The 21,244-nt window shown below is 39.6% G+C and overlaps 1 protein-coding gene across 1 annotated transcript in view; it reads left to right on the forward strand.

Annotated features, from left to right (window-relative positions):
* Positions 1-21,244, forward strand: part of TNFSF18 (TNF superfamily member 18) — a 148,001-nt gene that overhangs the window by 15,426 nt on the left and 111,331 nt on the right. Inside the window, exon 2 of the mRNA XM_060133139.1 lies at positions 5,689-5,847. Coding sequence (XP_059989122.1) covers positions 5,698-5,847 — 150 coding nt within the window. The 5' untranslated portion in view covers positions 5,689-5,697. The remainder of the gene's footprint in view (positions 1-5,688; positions 5,848-21,244) is intronic.

Below are 21,244 nucleotides of genomic sequence, written 5' to 3' on the forward strand. Positions count from 1 at the left end.
CTGATTGCCATGGCTAGGACTTCCAAAAGTATGTTGAATAATAGTGGTGAGAGTGGACATCCTTGTCTTGTTCCTGATCTTAGAGGAAATGCTTTCAGTTTTTCACCATTGAGAATGATGTTTGCTGTGGGTTGGTCATATATGGCCTTTATTATGCTGAGGTAGTTTCCCACTATGCCCACTTTCTGGAGAGTTTTTATCATAAATGGGTGTTGAATTTTGTCAAAAGCTTTTTCTGCATCTATTGAGGTGATCATATGGTTTTTATTCCTTAATGTGTTTATATGGTGTATCACATTGATTGATTTGTGTATATTGAAGAACCCTTGCATCCCTGGGATAAATCCCACTTGGTCATGGTGTATGATCCTTTTAATGTGCTGTTGGATTCTGTTTGCTTGTATTTTGTTGAGGATTTTTGCATCTATGTTCATCAGTGATATTGGTCTATAATTTTCTTTTTTTGTGATTTTTTTTCTGGTTTTGGTATCAGGGTGATGAGGGTGACTTCATAGAATGAATTTGGGAGTGTTTCTCCCTCTGCAATTTTTTGGAAGAGTTTGAGAAGGATCGCTGTTAGCTCTTCTCTAAATGTTTGATAGAATTTGCCTGTGAAGCCATCTGGTCCTGAACTTTTGTTTGTTGGAAGATTTTAAATTATGGTTTCAATTTCATTACTTGTGATAGGTCTCATTGTATTATCTAAATCTTCCTTGTTCAGTCTTGAAAAATTGTACCTTTCCAGGAATTTGTCCATTTCTTCATGGTTGTCCATTTTATTGGCATATAGTTGTTTGTAGTAGTCTCTTATAATCCTTTGTATTTCTGCAGTGTTAGTTGTGATTTCACCTTTTTCATTTCTAATTTTATTGATTTGTGTCCTCTCCCTTTTTTTTCTTGATTCTGGCTAAGGGTTTATCAATTTTGTTTATCTTCTCAAAGAACCAGCTTTTAGTTTTATTGATCTTTGCTATTGTTTTCTTCATTTCTATTTCATTTATTTCTGCTCTCATCTTTATGATTTCTTACCTTCTACTGACTTTGGGTTTTCTTTGTTCTTCTTTCTCTAGTTGTTTTAAGCATAGGGTTAGATTTCTTTTTGAGATTTTTCTTGTTTCTTGAGCTGAGATTGAATTGCTACAAACTTCTCTCTTAGAACTGTTTTTGCTGCATCCCATAGGTTTGGGTCGTCGTGTTTTCATTGTAAGTTGTTTCTATGTATTTTTAAATTTCTTCTTCGATTTCTTTTTTGATCTCTTGGTTATTTAGTAGTGCACTGTTTAGCCTCCGTGTATTTGTGTTTTTACAGTTGTTTTTTTTCCTGTAATTGATTTCTAATCTCATAGCGTCAGAAAAGATGCTTGATAAGATTTCAGTTTTTAAAAATTTTCTGAGGCTTGATTTGTGATCCAAGATGTGATCTATCCTGAAGAATGTTCCATGTGCACTTGAGAAGAAAGTGTATTCTGCCACTTTTGGGGGAATGTTCTATAAATATCAATTAAATCTATCTGGTCTATTGTGTCATTTAAAGCTTGTGTTTCCTTATTTATTTTCTGTTTGGATGATCTGTCCATTGGTGTTAGTGGGGTGTTGAAGTCCCCTACTATTACTGTGTAACTGTCAATTTCTCCCTTCATGGTTGTTAGCAGTTGCCTTATGTATTGAGGTGCTCCTATGTTGGGTGCATAAACATTTATAATTGTTATATCTTCTTCTTGGATTGATCCTTTGGTCATTTTGTAGTGTCCCTCCTTATCTCTTGTAACAGTCTTTATTTTAAAGTCTATTTTACCTGATATGAATATTGCTACTCCAGCTTTCTTTCGATTTCCATTTGCCTGGAATACCTTTTTCCATCCCTTCACTTTCAGTCTGTATATGTCCCTAGGTCTGAAGTTGGTCTCTTGTAGACAGCATATATATGGGTCTTGTTTTTGTATCCATTCAGCCAGTCTGTGTCTTTTGGTTGGGGCATTTAATACATTTTACATTCAAGGTGATTATCGATATGTACGTTCCTAATACCTTTTTCTTAATTGTTTTGGGTTTGTTTTTGTGGGTCTTTTTCTTCTTATGTGTTTCCCACCTAGAGAAGTTTCTTTAGCATTTGTTGTAATGCTGGTTTGGTGGTGCTGAATTCTCTTAGCTTTTGCTTGTCTGAAAAGCTTTTGACTTCTCCATTGAATCTGAATGAGATCCTTGCTGGGTAGAGTAATCTTGGTTGTAGGTTCTTCCGTTTCATCACTTTAAGTATATCATGCCACTTCCTTCTGGCCTGTAGAGTTTCTGCTGAAAAATCAGCTGATAATGTTATGGGGATTCCTTTGTATGTTATTTTTTGTTTTTCCCTTGCTGCTTTTAATATCTTTTATTTGAATTTAATTTTTGTTAGTTTGATTAATATGTGTCTTGGTATGTTTTTCCTAGGGTTTATCCTGTATGGGACTCTCTGTGCTTCCTGGACTTGGGTGACTATTTCCTTTCCCATGTTAGGGAAGTTTTCGCCTATAATCTCTTCAAATATTTTCTTAGACCCTTTCTTTTTCTCTTCTTCTTCTGGGACCCCTATAATTCAAATGTTGGTGCGTTTAGTGTTGTCCCGGAGGTCTCTGAGATTGTCTTCAATTCTTTTCATTCTTTTTTCTTTATTCTGCTCCTCAGCAGTTATTTCCACCATTTCATCTTCCAGCTCACTTATTTGTTCTTCTGCCTCAATTATTCTGTTATTGATTCCTTCTAGTGTATTTCTCACTTCACTTATTGTGTTGTTCATCTCTGTTTGTTTGTTCTTTACTTCTTCTAGATCTTTGTTAAACGTTTCTTGTATTTTCTCAATCTGGGCCTCCGTTCTATTTCCGAGATTCTGGATCATCTTTACTATCATTACTCTGAATTCTTTTTCAGGTAGATTGCCTATTTCCTCTTCATTTATTTGGTCTTGTAGGTTTTTGCTCCTTTATCTGTGACTAGTTTTTTGCAGCCTCTTTTTTTTTTTTTTTAATGAGTGGGATTGTGTTCCTGTCTTACTGGTTGTTTGGCCTGAGGCTTCCACCACTGGAGTTTGTAGGCTATTGGGTAAAGCTGTGTCTTGATGGTGATATGAGGAACTCCATGAGACCTCACTCCAATGAATACTCTCTGGGGTCTGAGGTTCTCTGTTTGTCTGGTGCTTCTGACTCAGAGCTCGCACCACAGGAGTTTTGACCTGACCCCCAACTTGTGAACCAAGATCCTGCAAGCTGCGTAGGGTGGCACAAAAAAAAAAATTAAATAAAGAGAACATTAACAAAGTAAAAAATAAAATTAGACTAGGAAACAGATATGTTAGAAAGAATATAAAAATAAAAATATAGATAAAACAACAACCAGAAGGTACAGCAGTACCACAATAGTAAAAAAGAGGAGGAGGGAAAAGAAAAAAAAAAAAGGCGGGGGGGGGGCGAGGCCTTGGCTGTAGGGGGTGGGGCCTAAGCAAGGGCGAGGTTTGCGTTGTGGGCGGGGCCAATACTCAGGACCCACAGGGCTGGAAAAGTCCCTGGGGGCTGTGGGGGGTGAGACCTAGGCTCAAGGGACCGAAAGGGCCCAGGCGTGCCCCCCACCCCTGGTCTCAGAGGGCATGGGACCTCCCCTGGGAGCCCAGCAGTCTTCCGGGGCTCCAGTGGGTGGGGAAAATGCCCTTCTCTCCTCTCTTGCTCCTCCAGTCTGGGAGAGTCCCTCCTGCCTGCCTCTCCTGATCTCCCCAGCCTCCCTACTGTGCCCACAAGGACCCATGCAGCCTGGAGGGGGCTTTGGAGGGCAGGGGACAGGCCTGGGAGCTCAGCAGGCTCCCTGGCCTGAGTGGGTGGGGCAATCGCCCTCTGCCCTTCTTCCTCTCCTCCTGGTGGAGGGCCCCTCCCGCCTGTGTGTCCTGATCTCCCTGACCTCAGGGGCATAGATCCTGTCTGGCCTCCACTTCTCCTCCCCACCTCAGTCCCTTTGCATCCTACCAGTTCACTTTAGGGTTCCTTCCGTCTCCTTGGGCATCAGAGTTCCCCACCAGCGGCCAGCAGGTGCTCTAGTTGTGGAGAGATGCTAACTCCCCATCTTCCCACACTGCCATCTTGACTCTGCCTTTCAATTTTTTTTAATCCATACCCTGTATGTTACACATACTTTTCTCATAGGAATACCTATTTAGAATTAAGTTTAGATGGAACTTGATTTCTAGTTTTGGCTTGGCATGTATGGTGTAGTGTCTCAGTCACCTTATATTTCAGACAAAAACTTGAACTTCTGAAGACCAATATGTTCTGCAAATGCAAAGTATAATGATTATAATGAGGGTATCAATTCATATATTAATTGATTTAAACTGTATTACTGTATTAATAAATGTATTTCCCACAAGCTGTTTCCCCCTTGAATATGCTTCATATCAATTTTCTATAAAATTAAGTTGCATACAACAGCTCATTTATTTTGTTGATGTTATTTCTCTCTCCTTTCCTTCTTTAAATATCCATTGAGTGGCTGATAGGGAGCTCAGAGAGACATACTTGCCCACAGAAGCATTGTTCTGTCTTAAACAGCCCCTCCCAGTGTACCTATACTGGCCAATATAGTACTGGGCTCACTATGTATTCAGTAAATATTTATTAATATGAACTTGACATTATCAATAATTTTATCATTTATTTCATTTGATCATTTATTTCAGTGGTGAAGGGTAAGTAGTGTCTATTGGTAGAATACTCTTACTTTCCAAGTTCTGTGTCTACGCTGACCTCAAAGAAAGGAACAACCTTCAAAGCTTATTTGAAGCTATTCATTTGTTCATTCATGCAAACTTATGTATGGAGAAAATGTATAGTGGAGGGAAGGGAAAAAGTCAGGCTACTCTTCTGCTTCTTTCCTGCTATGCTTAAAATTAATCATGTAAGTCTTTACTAAATTTACCTCAAAGATTAAATGAGAAAAAGATTTTAGGGCTGTCTAGCACAGTGCCTGACACACAGTAGATGCTCAGTATATGCTAGTTTATTATAATGCAATGGACTAAAACTAGAGGATCTTACTCCTTTATTCTACATGATTCACCATCCTATTTTAAACTTTTCTCTTTTTTTTTTCACTTGAAGAATGGTCTTCATGTGCTTTTTTTCCCCTGAATCTGTTGAATGGGTTCAGTGCTTAGTTACCCAATAAAGTGCAGGCAAGAACTTAAGGCTAGTATTTTCCTTAAATCTCTTCTATGATTTAAGACACCTCGGAGAAGGGATCGATGAGCTCCTACATCAACAGATGATAATTTTTATCTTTATCAAGTGACCCACAATTTGGTTACTGGTGCAATGAGAAATTAAGAAAATAGCACACTTTTATGAGTGTCATTTCACAGTCACTCAAATCAGAACTGGAATGCCACAAAAACAACTCCCTGTTAGCCCAGAGAAAAAAAAAGAAAGAAAGTAAAGGGGAAATTCAGATTAGTCACAAAGAAGTTCCCCCGCCTGCCTGCAAAAGCTGCAGCATTAAAACTGAGAGTCCGCTCTGCTCTTTCAATCGCCTCTTGTCTCTGGTCCTGGGACCTTTGTGTGTTTTCTGATTGATACACCTTGTTTTGGCTTCATCTCCTTCTTTGCAGGGAAGAGGTCAGTCCTCCCTCAGGTTCCCTTCTGTCACAGTTTTCATCTTCCCTGCATCCAGATTGTGAAGATGGAAGGGGTCCAACCCCTGGATGAGCATGTTGGAAACGCACCAGGACGGAGATTCTTGAGGAACAAGCTATTGCTGGTGTCCTCCGTAATTCAGGGGCTGGGGCTGCTCCTGTGTCTCACCTACATCTGTCTGCACTTCTCTGCTCAGGTAAGATGCACCACTGGCATGTCCTTTCCTCCAGCTCAGGCTGATGGCAGCTCCAACAGCTGCAAATGGTCACTTGGAAATAATCTGACACCAAATTTTTTTTTTTTTCCCTTTTCTGCTCAGCGATCGTAAAAGTGTGGTCGAACACCCTTTTGTCTCTGTTTTCCTTCCTTTTTTTCAGCAGTGGCAGTGGTGGGGCACAGTGGAGATAGGGCAGGGGCACTGCTTCTGGATTATTCTTTTTCTTTGCAATGCAAGAATCCTGGTATTCCTTTATGAGCTGTCACTTAGAAGCTTTGAGTCACTGATATACCTACTTGGTTTACCTGTTCTGCTAGTAAGCATCTGATCAGGGAATTAATGTAAAAGGGTTATAAGAAAATCTCTTTACATTATTATACTTTCCTATCGTATTCATAAGCCTCATAGACTCTCAAGGAAATATGCTTTTTGAAGAATGCTAAATGTATCAGTATTAAGTTCTTTTAAATAGCTAGCCTATGTATTTTAAGGGCAGAGATGTATGTGTTCACGCCTGTATGTATGCATGGCCAAACGTTTACCCCAGTAACTTGATCAGATATTGTTTCTCACAGCCTTTCTCTACCAATCACAACTTATAGACAGCACTTTGTCCAATACATTATGTAGTGGAAGATCATCATTTTAGTATTTCCCCCACTTAATGAAGATATTCTTTCCATTTTTCCTTCTGCTTATTATGGTCCCTTTTACATTATTTTTTCTTATTTACTTATTCATATCCACAAACATTATTAGCTCTTTAAGGATGTTCTTGACTGCAGGAGATTCCACTGAAAAGGAAAGAAATGAATAGTGTCCCCATGTTCCCTTGTTGGGGCTAGTCTGAGAGTTCTTGTTTCCCTGGTGGATGCTCTGTGTTAGAAAAGTCTCTCCCTGGTAAAGGTCAGACAATAGGAACTTTTATTTCTGATGGCCAGGTCAGAGACTGGGTACCTCAAATTAGATCAGGATAAGATGAGCAGAGTCCTAGACGATGCCTGGGCTTGTCTTCACCTACAGGAAATAGGGGTTTTCAGTGCCTACCGGCTAGATGTGATCACTGTACTATAGAGTGCTCGTGTCCCCAAATTCCCGAAGTGTAGCTGACGTCACACTCAAGCCTGCAGACCAGTGAGCACCACAGCACACCCATCCTGTCCTCATCATGCCAGACGTTTCCTTCTCGTCACAGAAGCCTTTGGGTGAAATTAGAGTAGGCGATCTGGGGAGAGGGTGTGGGGGGAGGAGCAAAGTGTCCATGGCAGGATGCCCAAGACAGAGACCGGAATTAGGCCCTTCCGAGAAGAAAACAAAGAGTAACCCAAAATAGAACAGCTGAGTTTATTCACCAGGTCTGGGAGCCCTGAGAGTGCTTTTTCAAACAACCACAGTGTTACATATTTCCTTACACTGTGGGATGATAAAAAGACAGAACATATGGCCCCAGTCAAGGCTCAGCAATTAATTGCACTAGGGCTCTGAGCAGGAGAGAGCAAAAGGTGAAACAGATACAGATGTGTAGCCAGCTGGTGGCGGGGGCCGCCCCAAACTATCAGTACCTAAGGGATGCAGAGGAGAGGGGTCCTTTCTAGCAAGTCGCCCAGCAGTTCTGTGCTAGAGCCTGGAAGGCAAGCTGAGTGCTGGCTTCCAGGATACTAGAATTCATGGAGCTGATCTTTGTGAGAGAATTAGCTTTCTCTGGTCCTGGCCCAGAAATGGAAGCAAAGATAGAGGAGGTATATTAGAGCTGTTTGCTCAACAAACGTGTTCTTGTATACTCTGGATACAGAACTTTTTGGGGCACAGATATTTGAAATGCTTAACTTGACATTAACTTTTTTTTTCTTACTTCTACCTAGACTGTTTTAGCTAACATAATTTCTTATACTGTTAATAAGACCCAGGGCAGCATGTTGTGTCCTTAAATTTAATCTCATAACCTTTGTTAAGGGGAAGGACAGTCGTGTGTGTTCTCCCCAGAACTTGATCAGTCATGGTGGCAGCAGTGTGTGTGTGTGTGTGTGTGTGTGTGTGTGTGTGTGTGTGTGTGTAGAGAGAGAGAGAGAGAGAGAGAGAGAGAGAGAGAGATTGATTGAGAGAGAAGGGTGTAAAGTAACTGCTGAAGAAGGGACATAGACTGATAGCTTTTCTAAATTCATAGATAAGATTGTTGGGAATTTTGGTTGAAGGATGGGGTAGGTGGTGATACCAATCAAATCTCTACTTTTATAAGACATAATATTAGAGTGATATGTATAGGGGGTGAAATAAAGCTGAAATGCTCATCATTTACCTAGTTAAATTGGATCTCTTTCATTGTAGGAGAAAGATATTTGGAGAATAATCATGACTCTTTTTTCTTATTTCTTAGATTTAATTTTAAACTTCATAAAAAATTTTCCTATATGGATGACTCTGTAAAAAAAATACATATGAAACTGTTAAACTCCATTTGGCAGTCAACCTTCCCTTCAATCAAGTTTATTTAGTAACCTTTGTTTTCTCACCACTTGGTTAAGTTTTATTATGTGAAAAGCAGAAGTTTTTGTTTTTGAATGTTAGAAAAAAAGATGGACCTTACCCACTCCTTATATAATACACATCCCTCTTTGAGTCCCAATTTTCTCATCTGAAACATGAGGCAGTTGGATCAAATGATCAAGAAATATCTCTTCCAGGTCAATATCCTGTGGGTATGTAGTTTATATATATATAGTCATAAAATGGGTATGAGGATCTGAGAAATACCAATTTAAGTAAACAGATTTTTGTGTCTAAGCTTCTGGATACCCTGGTTCTTAAGAAGGGACTGAGGGAAATCAAATTTGCATATATTTGTAATCTGTATTTATTTATATACCATGTACCTATCTAAGTAACTTATTCTAGATTAGCAAAATACCTTATTTAGAAAAGGGAAAGAAGTGGATGCTGTAGAAGAATATCCATGATACAAGTTATAAAATTGAGTCACAAAAATCAATACATGCTGTTTGGATGTTTATTGGGACTGCCATTTAAAGTATCAGGCTTCCAGGCTTCCCCATAACTTCACCTGGGAACAGTGGCAGAAAAAAGCTGATCTATAAGGTGAGAAGCTTTTGCAAATTATACCCATGTGTCTCAGAGCTATTGAAGCTGGGCTCTTCCAAGATTTGTATCATCTTTATCAGAGTACTTTAAAGATGTGCTTTTAGTGATAATTCTTCAGCACATCCCACCCACAGTTAAAGGTTTACATTCTTATCACTTTTACTCCTGAGAAAGACAGAAGTGAAGGCATTTGGAAAGTGAGCTGACCAATTCTGTATCAGTGATGGCCAGAATTAGAATTCAGTTTCTTGATGGAGTTTCGGACTATAATTTGAACTTTGTATCCTTTAGGAAGAAAAAGAGACATTTTTGATTAAAAAATCTTGTCTCATTAGCTCAAATTAAATGTGTCCTCATGTAATTTAACAAGTTTTTAAAGAAATTTTTTATGATAGACATGGAAATAATTTTCAATGTAATTGAATTTGCATTTTATAAGAAATTTTATGGGAGCTAAGAAGAAACATCTGAAGTATTGAACTGATTTGTCACTAAGTATTTTGAGGCTCTTAAAGGAGGTACTGAAAATGTATAGAATTGTTGGATTTTTGCGCAGACATTAGACATAGTCCACTTATGGACAGGAAAACAGAAACTCAGGGAGGGTAAAAGCCGGAGGAGGAGGTAATGCTTCACTGATATTAGAAGAAAGGTGGAAATTCTTTAAATAGATAAGAGGGATGATGGTGGGTGAGTAGGGGCAGAAGGCTTTCTAGGTAAAAGAGCAAGTTGTTCAGAATGGTTGGAGTTGAGAGTTCATTGGGGAAAGTGGAGGAAGTGGAAGCTGAAAATCTAGGTGAGGGCAGGACACAAAGGGTCTTATGACTCATGCTAAGGGAACACACTTCATTCCATTCTATGCAAAAGAAAATACAGGAAAAATTACCCAATTTGTCACTTCTCCAAATTTCGCTTCTCTTATGTGGTCTACATATTGACAAATACAGAAAGTGAGTCTAATCTCACATAGCACTAGGGGGCACCACAGTAAAACTAACAGTTCTTGGATATCTTTTAAATAGAACCCACTCTTATTTCCTGAGGAGTTAAGAACACTTTTCTCAGGAAGCCAAGCACTCATCCATGTGTAAGAGGATGAACAATATCAAGAGGGCCTAATATTGTTCACTATTTACACAGTGATGATATTTTCTACAAGAAAAATTTAGATATGGGTTCTGACCCAAGTACTCAAAATAGGACAGAATAGCTTGGACAGGAATCATGCTGGAAAATGTCACATATGTACACCTGAATAGAAACAAATATACACACTCAGAAGAGAGATGGGAAGCAAGCAGAAGGGCTCTTGTATAGACCTTGGAGTATAATCGGCCCTATTCCTTTTCTCTGACCTCAACTCCTAGCTACTAGCCCTGAGTAGACCTAGCCTTGCCTAGGGGCTGACCACCCTGCCCTTCCAATTCTGTTTCTTTTAATGGAAATTACTTCTGTGCCCTTCACTTTCAGAGAACCCACAGCTTCCCACCCACTTCAGGGATTCTCCATTCATGGCTCATGAACATTAATCTTCTGGAATCACTTAGGTTGGAGGAGCCATGTACAATGTTGTTATTCCTATTTAGGGAGTGAAAAGATACAACTGAATAACAAAGTAGAAGGGTTATTTCTCACAGTCACAGATAAAATATATGGCATATGTGGTAGTATTAGGATGAAATTGGATTCCCCAGCATCCTATGGCTTGTGCATTTTGTTTGTAGCCAAATGAAGGCATTAAAACACTTCCTCATACAAAAATACAACATATCTTCTCAAGATTTTAGGGGAGTCATTGAGGTGTAGGAGAGAGAACACTGGATTAGGAACTAGAATATTCTGGTTCAGTCCAGTCTTTTAGCTTTGTGACTCTGGGTAAAGTCCCCAAAATCCCGAGTGTCAATTTAATCATTTTCAAAAATTGGAATTTGGTTATTGTGAGGAACAAATGTGTTACAGAGCTTTGTAAATGTTGAGATTATTATTATTATTCATGAACATGCTTCCATAAGCATACCACCACTAAAATGTTTGCCTTATAGCACGCACATGTGCGCACACACACACACACACACACACACACACACACACACATGAACCCTCCATAACTCAAATCTCAGAAAGCATATTATAGGTAAAGTTAACCTTAACTTCATGGACTTTGACTTTCCTACTGTAATTTTTAAGGCTAAAAAAACCCTCTTGGTATAATTCTAGCATTTTTGAATATAGATGTCTAATTAAGACCTCATGGCTGTATTAGTGAACAAAGGAAAAATGAAGGGGAGAATTTATGAGGGTATAAAATGTTATCAAGTTAGTGTCTGAAAGTGGTTCAGAGATCTAAAATGGCACACTTAGAACACATGGCCCAGGCTGATTCCATCTCCCTTTACGTTGATGTAGTTCATCCAATTCTCCAATGACTTGGTTGCCAAATAGGGCAGAAAATTATATTTAGAAGAGTGGTCTGGTTCAAAATATTAGAAACGTTGGAGGTAAGATGGGCATAATTATGCATTACTTTTTTTTCAGCAAACCTTTCATTCTGAAATGCAAGTTTGATGTGTTATTAATTTGTATAAATTTGTCTAGCTTTGATAACATTGAAAATGCTATTTAAGAACATACTTGGACAGACAGATGGGCAAATAGACCCAAACTTTAATTCTTCCAATACTAATTGAAGAAGGGCTTATGGATAGAAAGCGACACTCCCAAAATGTTATATAGGTGGGGAGCTGTGGGGGTGTCCAGTGAGTGTAAATGATGTACCCTCAGGCTGGGCTGCCCTGTAGGTCGCCACAGCACAACCCTAGGGAACCAGTGAAACTGTCAAGCAAAGATCAGGATGAAAATGACAATTAACATTACAAAAAATTATAAACAAGCATCAAAATAGTCATCAAGGGAAATTATAAAAACTTTGTTGGGTTATAAAAGAAGTTGTAAAACACATTTTACTGCTCAGTAATGTAAAATATATTTTGAGTTACCTGTGTGTTGGGTGCTTAACGTTTTTAACTTCCAAGGCCCATAAAGATCTTAATCTGGCCCTGTATGTGGTTTGATGAAGACTGGGAACTCAAAGCTCTTTTTGCGGGAGGTTGAGGGGCATCACTCCTGGTGCTACTTGCAATAACCATCTCTGGTTTTGTGATCTTTTCCCTACTTTTGTCCTCACTTCTTCACTATGACCTCGGAGGAAGATAGACAGATATTTGTGTGCACTTTTACAATGAGGAAGTTTGAGGCATAGAGACTTGTCTAGGTCAATATAGGAAGGTCTGGTTATAAATTAGGACCAGGTTTAAATTCTAGTCCTGTTTCTTTCCGTTACACTTGGCCAAGACGCCATGGCTCTAAGCTGTGAGAATTTTGGCTGGCTGTTTTAAAATTTGTTTCCTTTTCTGACATTAATTGCTTTTGAAGAAAAATTGAGGGAAAGATTTATAACCTGGCATAAAGGGAAGCAAGATTCTTTTAAAATAGGGATCTAAATCTACTTCCACAAATAGAGATAACACAACAAATGAAGCTTTAACAAGCGCATAATACAGCATAGGTTATTTTGATGAAGCAAATCATTGCCATGTGTGATATATCCATAGAAGAGCAAGGGAACTTGGATTTGGGCACTAGCTCAGTCATTTATTCACTCCGAGCTGTACTTTTTTTAAAAAACAATAAGGAGATTAGACTATATAATCTCCCTGGGCCTTTCTAGTTCTGTCAGACTGATTCAAAGAATTATTTTAATGTTGTAAGTGTGATTTCACACTATATGCAAATATCTTTTCAACCATATATTAGTTTCCTAGGGCTGCCTTTTAGGGTACCACAAATTGGGTACCTTAAAAGAAATTTAATCTTTCACAGTTTTGGAGGATAGATATTCAAAATCAAAGTGTCAGCAGGGCCATGCTCCCTCTGAAGGCTGTAGAAAAGGATCCTTCAGGATCCTTCTTTGCCTCTTTCTAGCTTCTGGTGACTCCCAGCAGTCCTTAGTGTTCCTTGCCTTGTAGTTGCATCACCCCAAGCTCTGCCTCCAAGTTCACATGACCATCTTCTCTGTGCGAATCTGTGTGTCCTCTCCTCTTCTTTTAAGGACACACATATTAGACTTAGGACCCACCCTAATCTAGTTAACCTCATGTTAACTAATTGCATCTGCAAAGACCCTATTTCCTAATCAAGTCACATACTGAGATTCTAGGTGGACATAAATTTGGAGGGACACTATTCAACTCACTACCAACCATTTATTAATTTACTTATTTATTTACTTATCTATGGAAAATAAGTTACCTGTCAGACATTGAGGAAGCAATGGTAAGCAAGACTTGGTCTTCCTTGCCCTCTCAGAGTTTGCAATCTAGTGGAGAAAGAAGATGGTCAAGCAATAACATAGTGTGTGATAAGCACTGGATAACCAAGTAGGGTACAGCTCTTCAGTAAGAAGTTTCACAGAGGGCTATCTACCTAGCTTCAATATCTAGTTACTCAATTGGGATTATAAAGTGAGCATACTTTATTTTTTGCATTAGGTACTTCGTTTCTCTTCCATTATTTAACAGGAAGGCTTTAGTTTAAAATGTCATTGTCATTATCGTTACCACCACCATCATCATTCCACTGCTGTTCGGTTATGATTTTTTTTTTTTTTTTTTTTTTTTTTTTTGCGATACACGGGCCTCTCACTGTTGTGGCCTCTCCCGTTGCAGAGCACAGGCTCCGGACGCGCAGGCTCAACGGCCATGGCTCACAGGCCTAGCCGCTCTGCGGCATGTGGGATCTTCCCGGACCAGGGCACGAACCCGTGTCCCCTGCATCGGCAGGCGGACGGACTCTCAACCACTGCGCCAGCAGGGAAGCCCCGGTTATGATTTTTACCAGTCACCAATCTTAGTTCACACCAGAATATAGGTTGAGGATTATTTAGCCTCATGCAAATGAGGCTAAGAGCTTCATTGCATAAACAACACAAAAGATATTCTTGATTGTTCATTAACCGTCACAGGGAGCCACTTGGGGGAAAAACTTGCTTTTGTTACAGCTGAGGGGTTTATTGTGTTGAAAAGGTCTTCTATTCAAAAGGTCTTCTTATCTACCAATAATTTGGGATTTCTCTTTTGAATGTTGTGATTTGCCTAATCTCTGGTATGGAAAAGTCCTTAGACAGTCCTCATTCCACAGTGCTTATTCCACCATCTTAACTGAGGATGGACATAAAAATAAGGATATTAGAAACTGAGAAAGTGAAAGGACTTGTTCTGGCCTAAGACCATACCTCAGTGTTCCTTTTCCCAGCCCAATGCCTTGTCCATTCTACTAGGTTGCCTTTCCAAGGCAATAGTGCCTCCTTTTTTATATAGCAAATGAGATGGGGAATGAGTGACTTCAAGTAGAAAGATATTGATTTTAATAATTCTGCTACCCGCTTTGTACTTAAGGATGAATGGGGCAATGTATAAAACCTTGAGCAATCACATATGGTGTTGGCTCAAGCCAGTGTCAGATATTATGTGATTATGCAGCCACTAGCCAAGGTCAGGGCATAGTCTAAAGGGCTAAGTTCCACCTTAGCTCAGCAAAGGTTTATTTATAAATGCCATTATTTTTAAGGCATTGTAAGATTTATGATAATGCAGTGGGTACCTTGTAAACCAACCCTTCCATTTGCTTAGAGACTAGGGTGTTTTGCTGGAGATCACCAAGGTGGGGAAAGGAGTTATTTCTTTTTTCAATTTATTTTTTTTTAATTTATTACAAGATTATACAAGTAATATAATGTACAAGATTATATAAGTTTCAGGTGTACAACATAGTGATTCACAATTTTTAAAGATTATATTCCATTTATAGTTATATAATGTTGGCTATATTCCCTGTATTGTACAATATATCCGTATTTTATACATAGTAGTTTGTACCTTTCAAACCCCCCTTCCCTCTCCCCCACTGGTAACCAGTAGATTGTTCTCTGAATCTGTGAGTCTGTTTCTTTTTTGTCATAGTCACTAGTTTGTTGTATTTTTTAGATTCCACATATAACTGATATCATACAGTATTTGTCTTTCTCTGTCTGACAGGAAAGGAATTCTTAGAAATGTTTTGGCAGACCCCTTTGTCAGTGTACTTTAAGGATTTCCCCAGTAAATGTGGAAAGGGAAACCCAGATATAAGAAAATCTTCCCCCTGAGGATATAAAGAATTGGTTGCAAAATTTTGCAAATCACAAAATTTTGAAGGTATGTTCATGCCACATGGATGCTTTTGGTTCATTTGGTTGTTTATCTGAATACCTGATAATTCCTCTTAGGAATCTGCTAATTTGCTAAGCATTTGAGACAGTGAAACCACAGTTCCTGTTCTCTGAGATAGAGGGGAGAGGGTCAGTTAGTAGAGACTTGCCATTACTAAGTAAATTTGACAAGAAAAGTGGAAGTGGTTAGAGAAAGGAGGCTATATTAGGATATCACAGGGCCTGTGTAGTAGCGAGGAGAATAAAAGTTAAGAGAGAGATTACAGCAAAAAGGTGCTGGCAGCCATGGTGAAGAGTGGGAATAGAGAAAGAGAGAGTCTTGAATGACAGTTAAAATGGCTTTTCTTTGTATTCATTAAATCTCAGTAGACTCTTTATTCAGCAAGATTTTCAAAGTCACACATCTTCATCTCTTAAGAAATGTAACTTTGGGGATAAAGTTTTCTGATTATGGAAGACTCTTTGGCCAAAGAATCAGTTTTTGCCCATTCTTCCTATTCCTTTCTCTGAGTGGGGTTCTGAACTTCGCTGATCCGAAGTGTGGGCCCTTGCCTTTGTAAGGGAGTTTCCGCTGAGTACACACTAAGTCCACCAGGGTGAGAGTCTACCTTCCCAGCCCACTGTAATGGGTAAATATAGAAAATTCCATCTTCCTCTTCAGAGGCTCGTTGAGACACACCCTGAGAGCTTGTGAGGCTGTGCTTTCATGATCTCTCAGGTCTCCTCTGATTGACATGAAGCCCAGTGTTGGAGGAGGAGACATTCACATCCCAGTGGAGGTTGCAGGGTGAACCACAGAGTTCCCATCACAGATCTGTTTCCCCGCCATCCTCCACTGATTCACATCCCATCCCACTCCCACCCAGGATCTTGACTGATATCAAGTGAGGAAGGGCAAGGCCCACATAGTGAATGCAGGGCCCACTTCCTGGTTTCATATTTGATGAGTTATCATTCCCTCCTGCCACAGATACATCCCCCTCCAGGACAAATGCCGCATGAGTATAAGGTTGGCAGCCTCATGCCACATCCCAGTGAGTCAGAATTAGAAACTCACACATTCCAAAGATGAGCCCATGAAGCAAGCATCACCTTTTAGGGAACATGGTGCAGGCTGCTGGGTAAATGCTAGATATCAGACATTTTCCATCTGTGTTCTCAGACAGTTCAGTGCTCCAGGTGCTGAGAGAGGCCAGGAAAGGACATAATTCTGACTCTTCTTTGCATCGCCTGCTTGCTGCCTACTTTGTACTTGTCCTGCTGCCCCTTATCAGGACAATTGCATCTAATCAGAGCCCAGCTAATGGCTTTGCCAACCTATACTACACAACCTTGTAGGATTGACTGAGGAGCTCTTTCCTGGAGAATGTCTAGATATTTTGAGATATATCTGAATATTTCGACAACTATCTAAAACCTAATGTTTTAATCTTATTCTGTATTGACAATTAAAATAATTCAAATTAATTTTGAACCCTCAAATGCTTTCTTAGGGGTTTTTTACCCTAAAATAGAGTAGGATAAAGAGAAAGGATGTTACCATGAACTTGGGTTCAATCAAACTCAAGTTAATACCTGTTTCTTCCTGAGCAAGTTCTTAACAGCACTGATTCTCATTTTTCTATCTGTAAAACATGGGTAATTACTATTTCTACTTAACAGTGTTATTTTGGATAGCAAAAAAGGTAATGAAATTGAGAAAGAGTAATGCAGTGCATGGCATGTTATAAGTTCTCAATAAGTTTTTATTGTTTTTCTTGACTATACCAAGAATGGTCTCATTGCTAGACCTTTCTTCCATATAATGCCTTTGGATTATCTAGGTCATCTTTCGCTTTCAAGGCCTAAGACCATGTCTTTCCTTCTTGAGTGGCCAAAGCCTGCAATGATTTTTCTGTTCTCTGGAACCTTGTGGCATACATTGCCTGTTGATGCTTACCAAAGGTTTTCTTGTAGAGGAGCTGTTTCCCCAGTTGACATACAAGTTTGTCAAAAATAAGGATTGTGTCTTCTTTCCCTTTGTGTTCTTAGAGTTGAATGTAATGCCTGCCATATAACAGATACTCAATAATTGTTGATGCTGTTTCAAATCAGCAATAACATGGCAATCATATAACTATTCAATCAACTATTGAATAGTGCTTACAGTAGAGCAAACATCCTTTGAGCACCAGCTTTGGGACAGGCATGCTTTTTGCCAAGGGCATGGTCGAAGATACATTTTCTGGATTTGGGCCTTCAGGAGTTCACAGTTGAGTGTGGTAATTCTCAAATCCTGAACCTTGGGTGCTTGTAAAAATGCAGATTACTGAGTCCACCTACACCTTTTGAATCAGAATCTTTATGAATAGACATCTACACATTTTTACAAATTTTCCAGGTGAATCAAATGTACATTAGAGTTTGAGAACAGTGGGACAGCTGACCTTTTTTCATATCATCAGCTGCTCCTAGACAGGACATGTGCATTATTCAGTCAATTGGTCAAATAGCCCATATATCAGCTGCCTACTGAGTACTCTGTTTTCTTGGCTCTGCTTATGACAGCCCTCAAACCCAGGAGGGAAGCCTGAACTTTTGGCTGTCCCTATGCACTTTCATGATGAGGTCATCGTGAGACCACCACCCTGCCGATCTGCTGTGTGTGGCAACTTCTTCTTTCCTCCACCTTGGCACCGAAGTGCACACAAGGAATGGAATATTAATAAAGTCTTCAAAGAAATTTCTCCACACTTTAAATTTGCATGGGGAGAAAGAAAACTGTGTTTTGGTATAATGAAAGTTGTACTTTCACTGGAGGACAGGAGTTGAATCCCTTTACTTCTGTAGGCCTCAGTTTCTTCATCTGTAAAGTACAATGTTCAGTTAGAAGATGACTTCTTTTATACTCATGCTTCTGAAACCATCTCATTCAAACTTCAGGACTGTGCTTTGATTCTGGTGTGTAGACTTATAGGAGTTTCCGTTCCCCTTTGAGGATGGTACTGGCTCTTCAGACTTTGCATATTGAAGAAGCCTTATTGTATAGCTTGTCCTTACATGAAAGCCCTCTGGGACCTTTGATATTTTCTTTTAGTATCTGGAGAAGGTATGAGGATTTTGATTTTCTTGATATGAAAAAGACCATGTTTGTGCATGTGGGTAAAATTAATATTTTCTGATTGTTTTCTGGTAACCTTTCTTATGAAGCCAGGATTCTTTCGTATTGTTTCTCTGGGCTACAGAGAGCCAGAGGCTTATTTTAGGAATTTCGTTGGACTTCGTTTTTCATTTTATTAATTCCTTCATTCTGTAGTCATATATAAAGCTAAAATAGTGTTATATAGACTAAATTAAGAACATGACATGGATCTTATCTCTCATGGGCATCCAAGAATAATAGCTGACATTTATCAACTCCTTACAATGTTCCGGGTCAGGTACTGAAAATTTAGATACATTATCTCATTCAATCTTCACAACAGCATTCTGGGATATAGATTTTACTATTTCCATTTTACAGATGAAGAAACTAAAAATCAGCAAGGTAATGCCATTTTCCCAAGAGCACACAGCTAAGTAGTCTTGTAGAGGAGATGAGACATGTATCCAATGGTGGTAGAATGAAAGTCAATAGAGTGATTTAAAAAATTTTTTTACATCAGGGTTCACTCTTGGTATTGTACATTTTATGGATTTTTAACAAATGAACAATAACATGTACCCACCATTAGAGTATCATGCAGAATAGTGTCAGTACTCAAAATCTTCTGCACTTCACCTATTCATCTCTCCCTCCTCCCTCACCCCTGGCAATTGCTGATCTTTAACTGTGTCTATAGTTTGCCTTTTTCAGAATGTCACATAATTGGAATCATACAGTATATAGTCTTTTCAGATTGTCTTCTTTCATTTGGTAATATGCATTTAAGGTGCCACCATGTCTTTCCATGGCTTGAAAAGCTCATTTCCTTTTAGCACTGAACAATATTCCATTGTCTGGATGTATCACAGTTTATTTATCCATTCAGCCTACTGAAGGATATCTTGGTTGCTTTTGCTTGGCAAGTTTTAGCAATAATAAACAAAGCTATTATAAACATCCATGTGAATAGAGTGGTTTTTAAGTACTCGCTATGGGAGACCAAAAATCAGGGATTTGATTTAGGCTTTGAAGGTGGTGATGTTTTGATGGTTCGACATAGATGGAGGGCCATTCTTGGTGGAGAGAAAAAAGGAAGCAAGTATTTTTCAAATGCTTACCATGTGCCAGGCAAACTCCTCGGTACTTTCACATATGTTAACTTATTTAAGCTTTACAGTCATCTCCTGGAACATTCCAATAATAATATTATGCCTTATTTTCACAGACAGGAAAGCTAAAGCTCAGCAATGGTATACAACATTTCCAAATTCACAAAACTAGAGAAGTCACAATTTGACGTGAATCTGACTCCCAAGCCTATGCCCTCTGTTTTGTCCTACCAGGCTCTATTCAAGGGCAAAGAGCTTAGAGGAAATGGTTGGCTCCAGCATAAGACACAGAAAGGATATGTGTAGCGGTGATGCTTGACAAGGAGGTTGGCGCCAGGTGATGGAAGGCCTTGAATTGGGCACTGTGAGGGTATTTCTGGGCAGTGGGGTAGTCAGAATGAGGCGATCAGGTATGGAGGATGAAGGGAAAAGTCGTAGAAGGGCATGGAGCAAGAGGAAACACCGTCTTATTTCCCAACATTGCCTAGGCTTGGTGGTGTTGATGCTAGGAAGAAAATATACAAATTTCTAATACTGGGTGACCTTCAGGAGAAGGAAAGGAAGCCCGAATCTGGAGTTGTATTTGCATCTACCTGAAAGAGGAAGTCACGTGTGCTTTCCTTGCTGCCTTTCAGCATCTTGGTCTCAGAATGTCCTCTTGGTCATTACTGCCCCTACTTAGTCATCACTGTATTTTAGAACACCAGGAAATTTCTTTTATTTGCAGGAACCTTTTGGAGATTTTGCAAAGTCAGTCAAATAATCAAACCACGAGAACTTTTAAGTCAGAGAGCTTTATGCAGATTTGGGGTGAGGAAGCTTCCTATTTTTCTCTTTTATTAAAATTGACTTAGAGTTGCAACTTTTAAAATTTAAATCATGAACAGTTAGTGCTGAAAGGGATGTCTGTGATCTTGGAGGAATTTTTAAAGGTGAGAAAACTGATGTCTAGAGAAATTATAAAACTTTCCTAAGATGACACCAAACTTGCCTGGCTGGCGTTAGGACCAGGTTGCTGCATGCTGAGCCCTGGGCTCTTTGTGCAACTGCGCAGGCTGCTTCTGACTTTAACAAGGTGGCCATTCAGGCTGGGACCAACCTGCCCAGAGAGCAGTGGAGGTATTCATTTACCCAGGGGATTATGGTGATCGTGATTGGGTAATATGCCTTTTGAGAGGCCTTCTTCCAGAACATTGCTTTAAGCATGAAGGATACCAATCCAGCCTCACAAACAGTCCGCAGAGGGGAGAGAGCTGAGGACTGTCAAGTCTTCCCAGGTCAACACCTCTCCACCTGCTCACTGCTGACTAATATCGCTCCAGGGGCCCAGGCACTGGCAGGGCTCAGAAAGGCTCTCCTTCTTCCTACACTGCCTGTTGGTTTAAGCTTGGTGAGGCTTTTGATTTTATGTACAAGGGAAGTAGGAGATTCTTCATCTGCATGGGCAGGCCCCAGTGGAATCTGTTTGACTGCTGCTATGAGTGTGCCAGGAAAGTGGGAAGCAGGGATTCCAGGGAAGCAGGGATTCCGCACCCCAGAGTATGAAAACAAATTCCTCCCCACACCTTTGATCAGGACATCTTGCCAAAAATAGCCTGGTGGGAGGAGCTCTTGTCCTTGGCAGGTGCAGTAGGTGGTGGGTTTTTGTTGTTGTTGTTGTATTCTATTTCCTTTTTTAGTAGGTAATACAAAATTTATAAAATATAAAAAAGTAAACCATGGAAAGTAAGGGTCCCTCCCACTCCTGTCCTCAGGCTTCCAGTTCCTTTCCCCAGAGGCAAC

This window comes from Lagenorhynchus albirostris, chromosome 2, assembly GCF_949774975.1.
Source record: "Lagenorhynchus albirostris chromosome 2, mLagAlb1.1, whole genome shotgun sequence".
NCBI classification, from domain to species: domain Eukaryota; kingdom Metazoa; phylum Chordata; class Mammalia; order Artiodactyla; family Delphinidae; genus Lagenorhynchus; species Lagenorhynchus albirostris.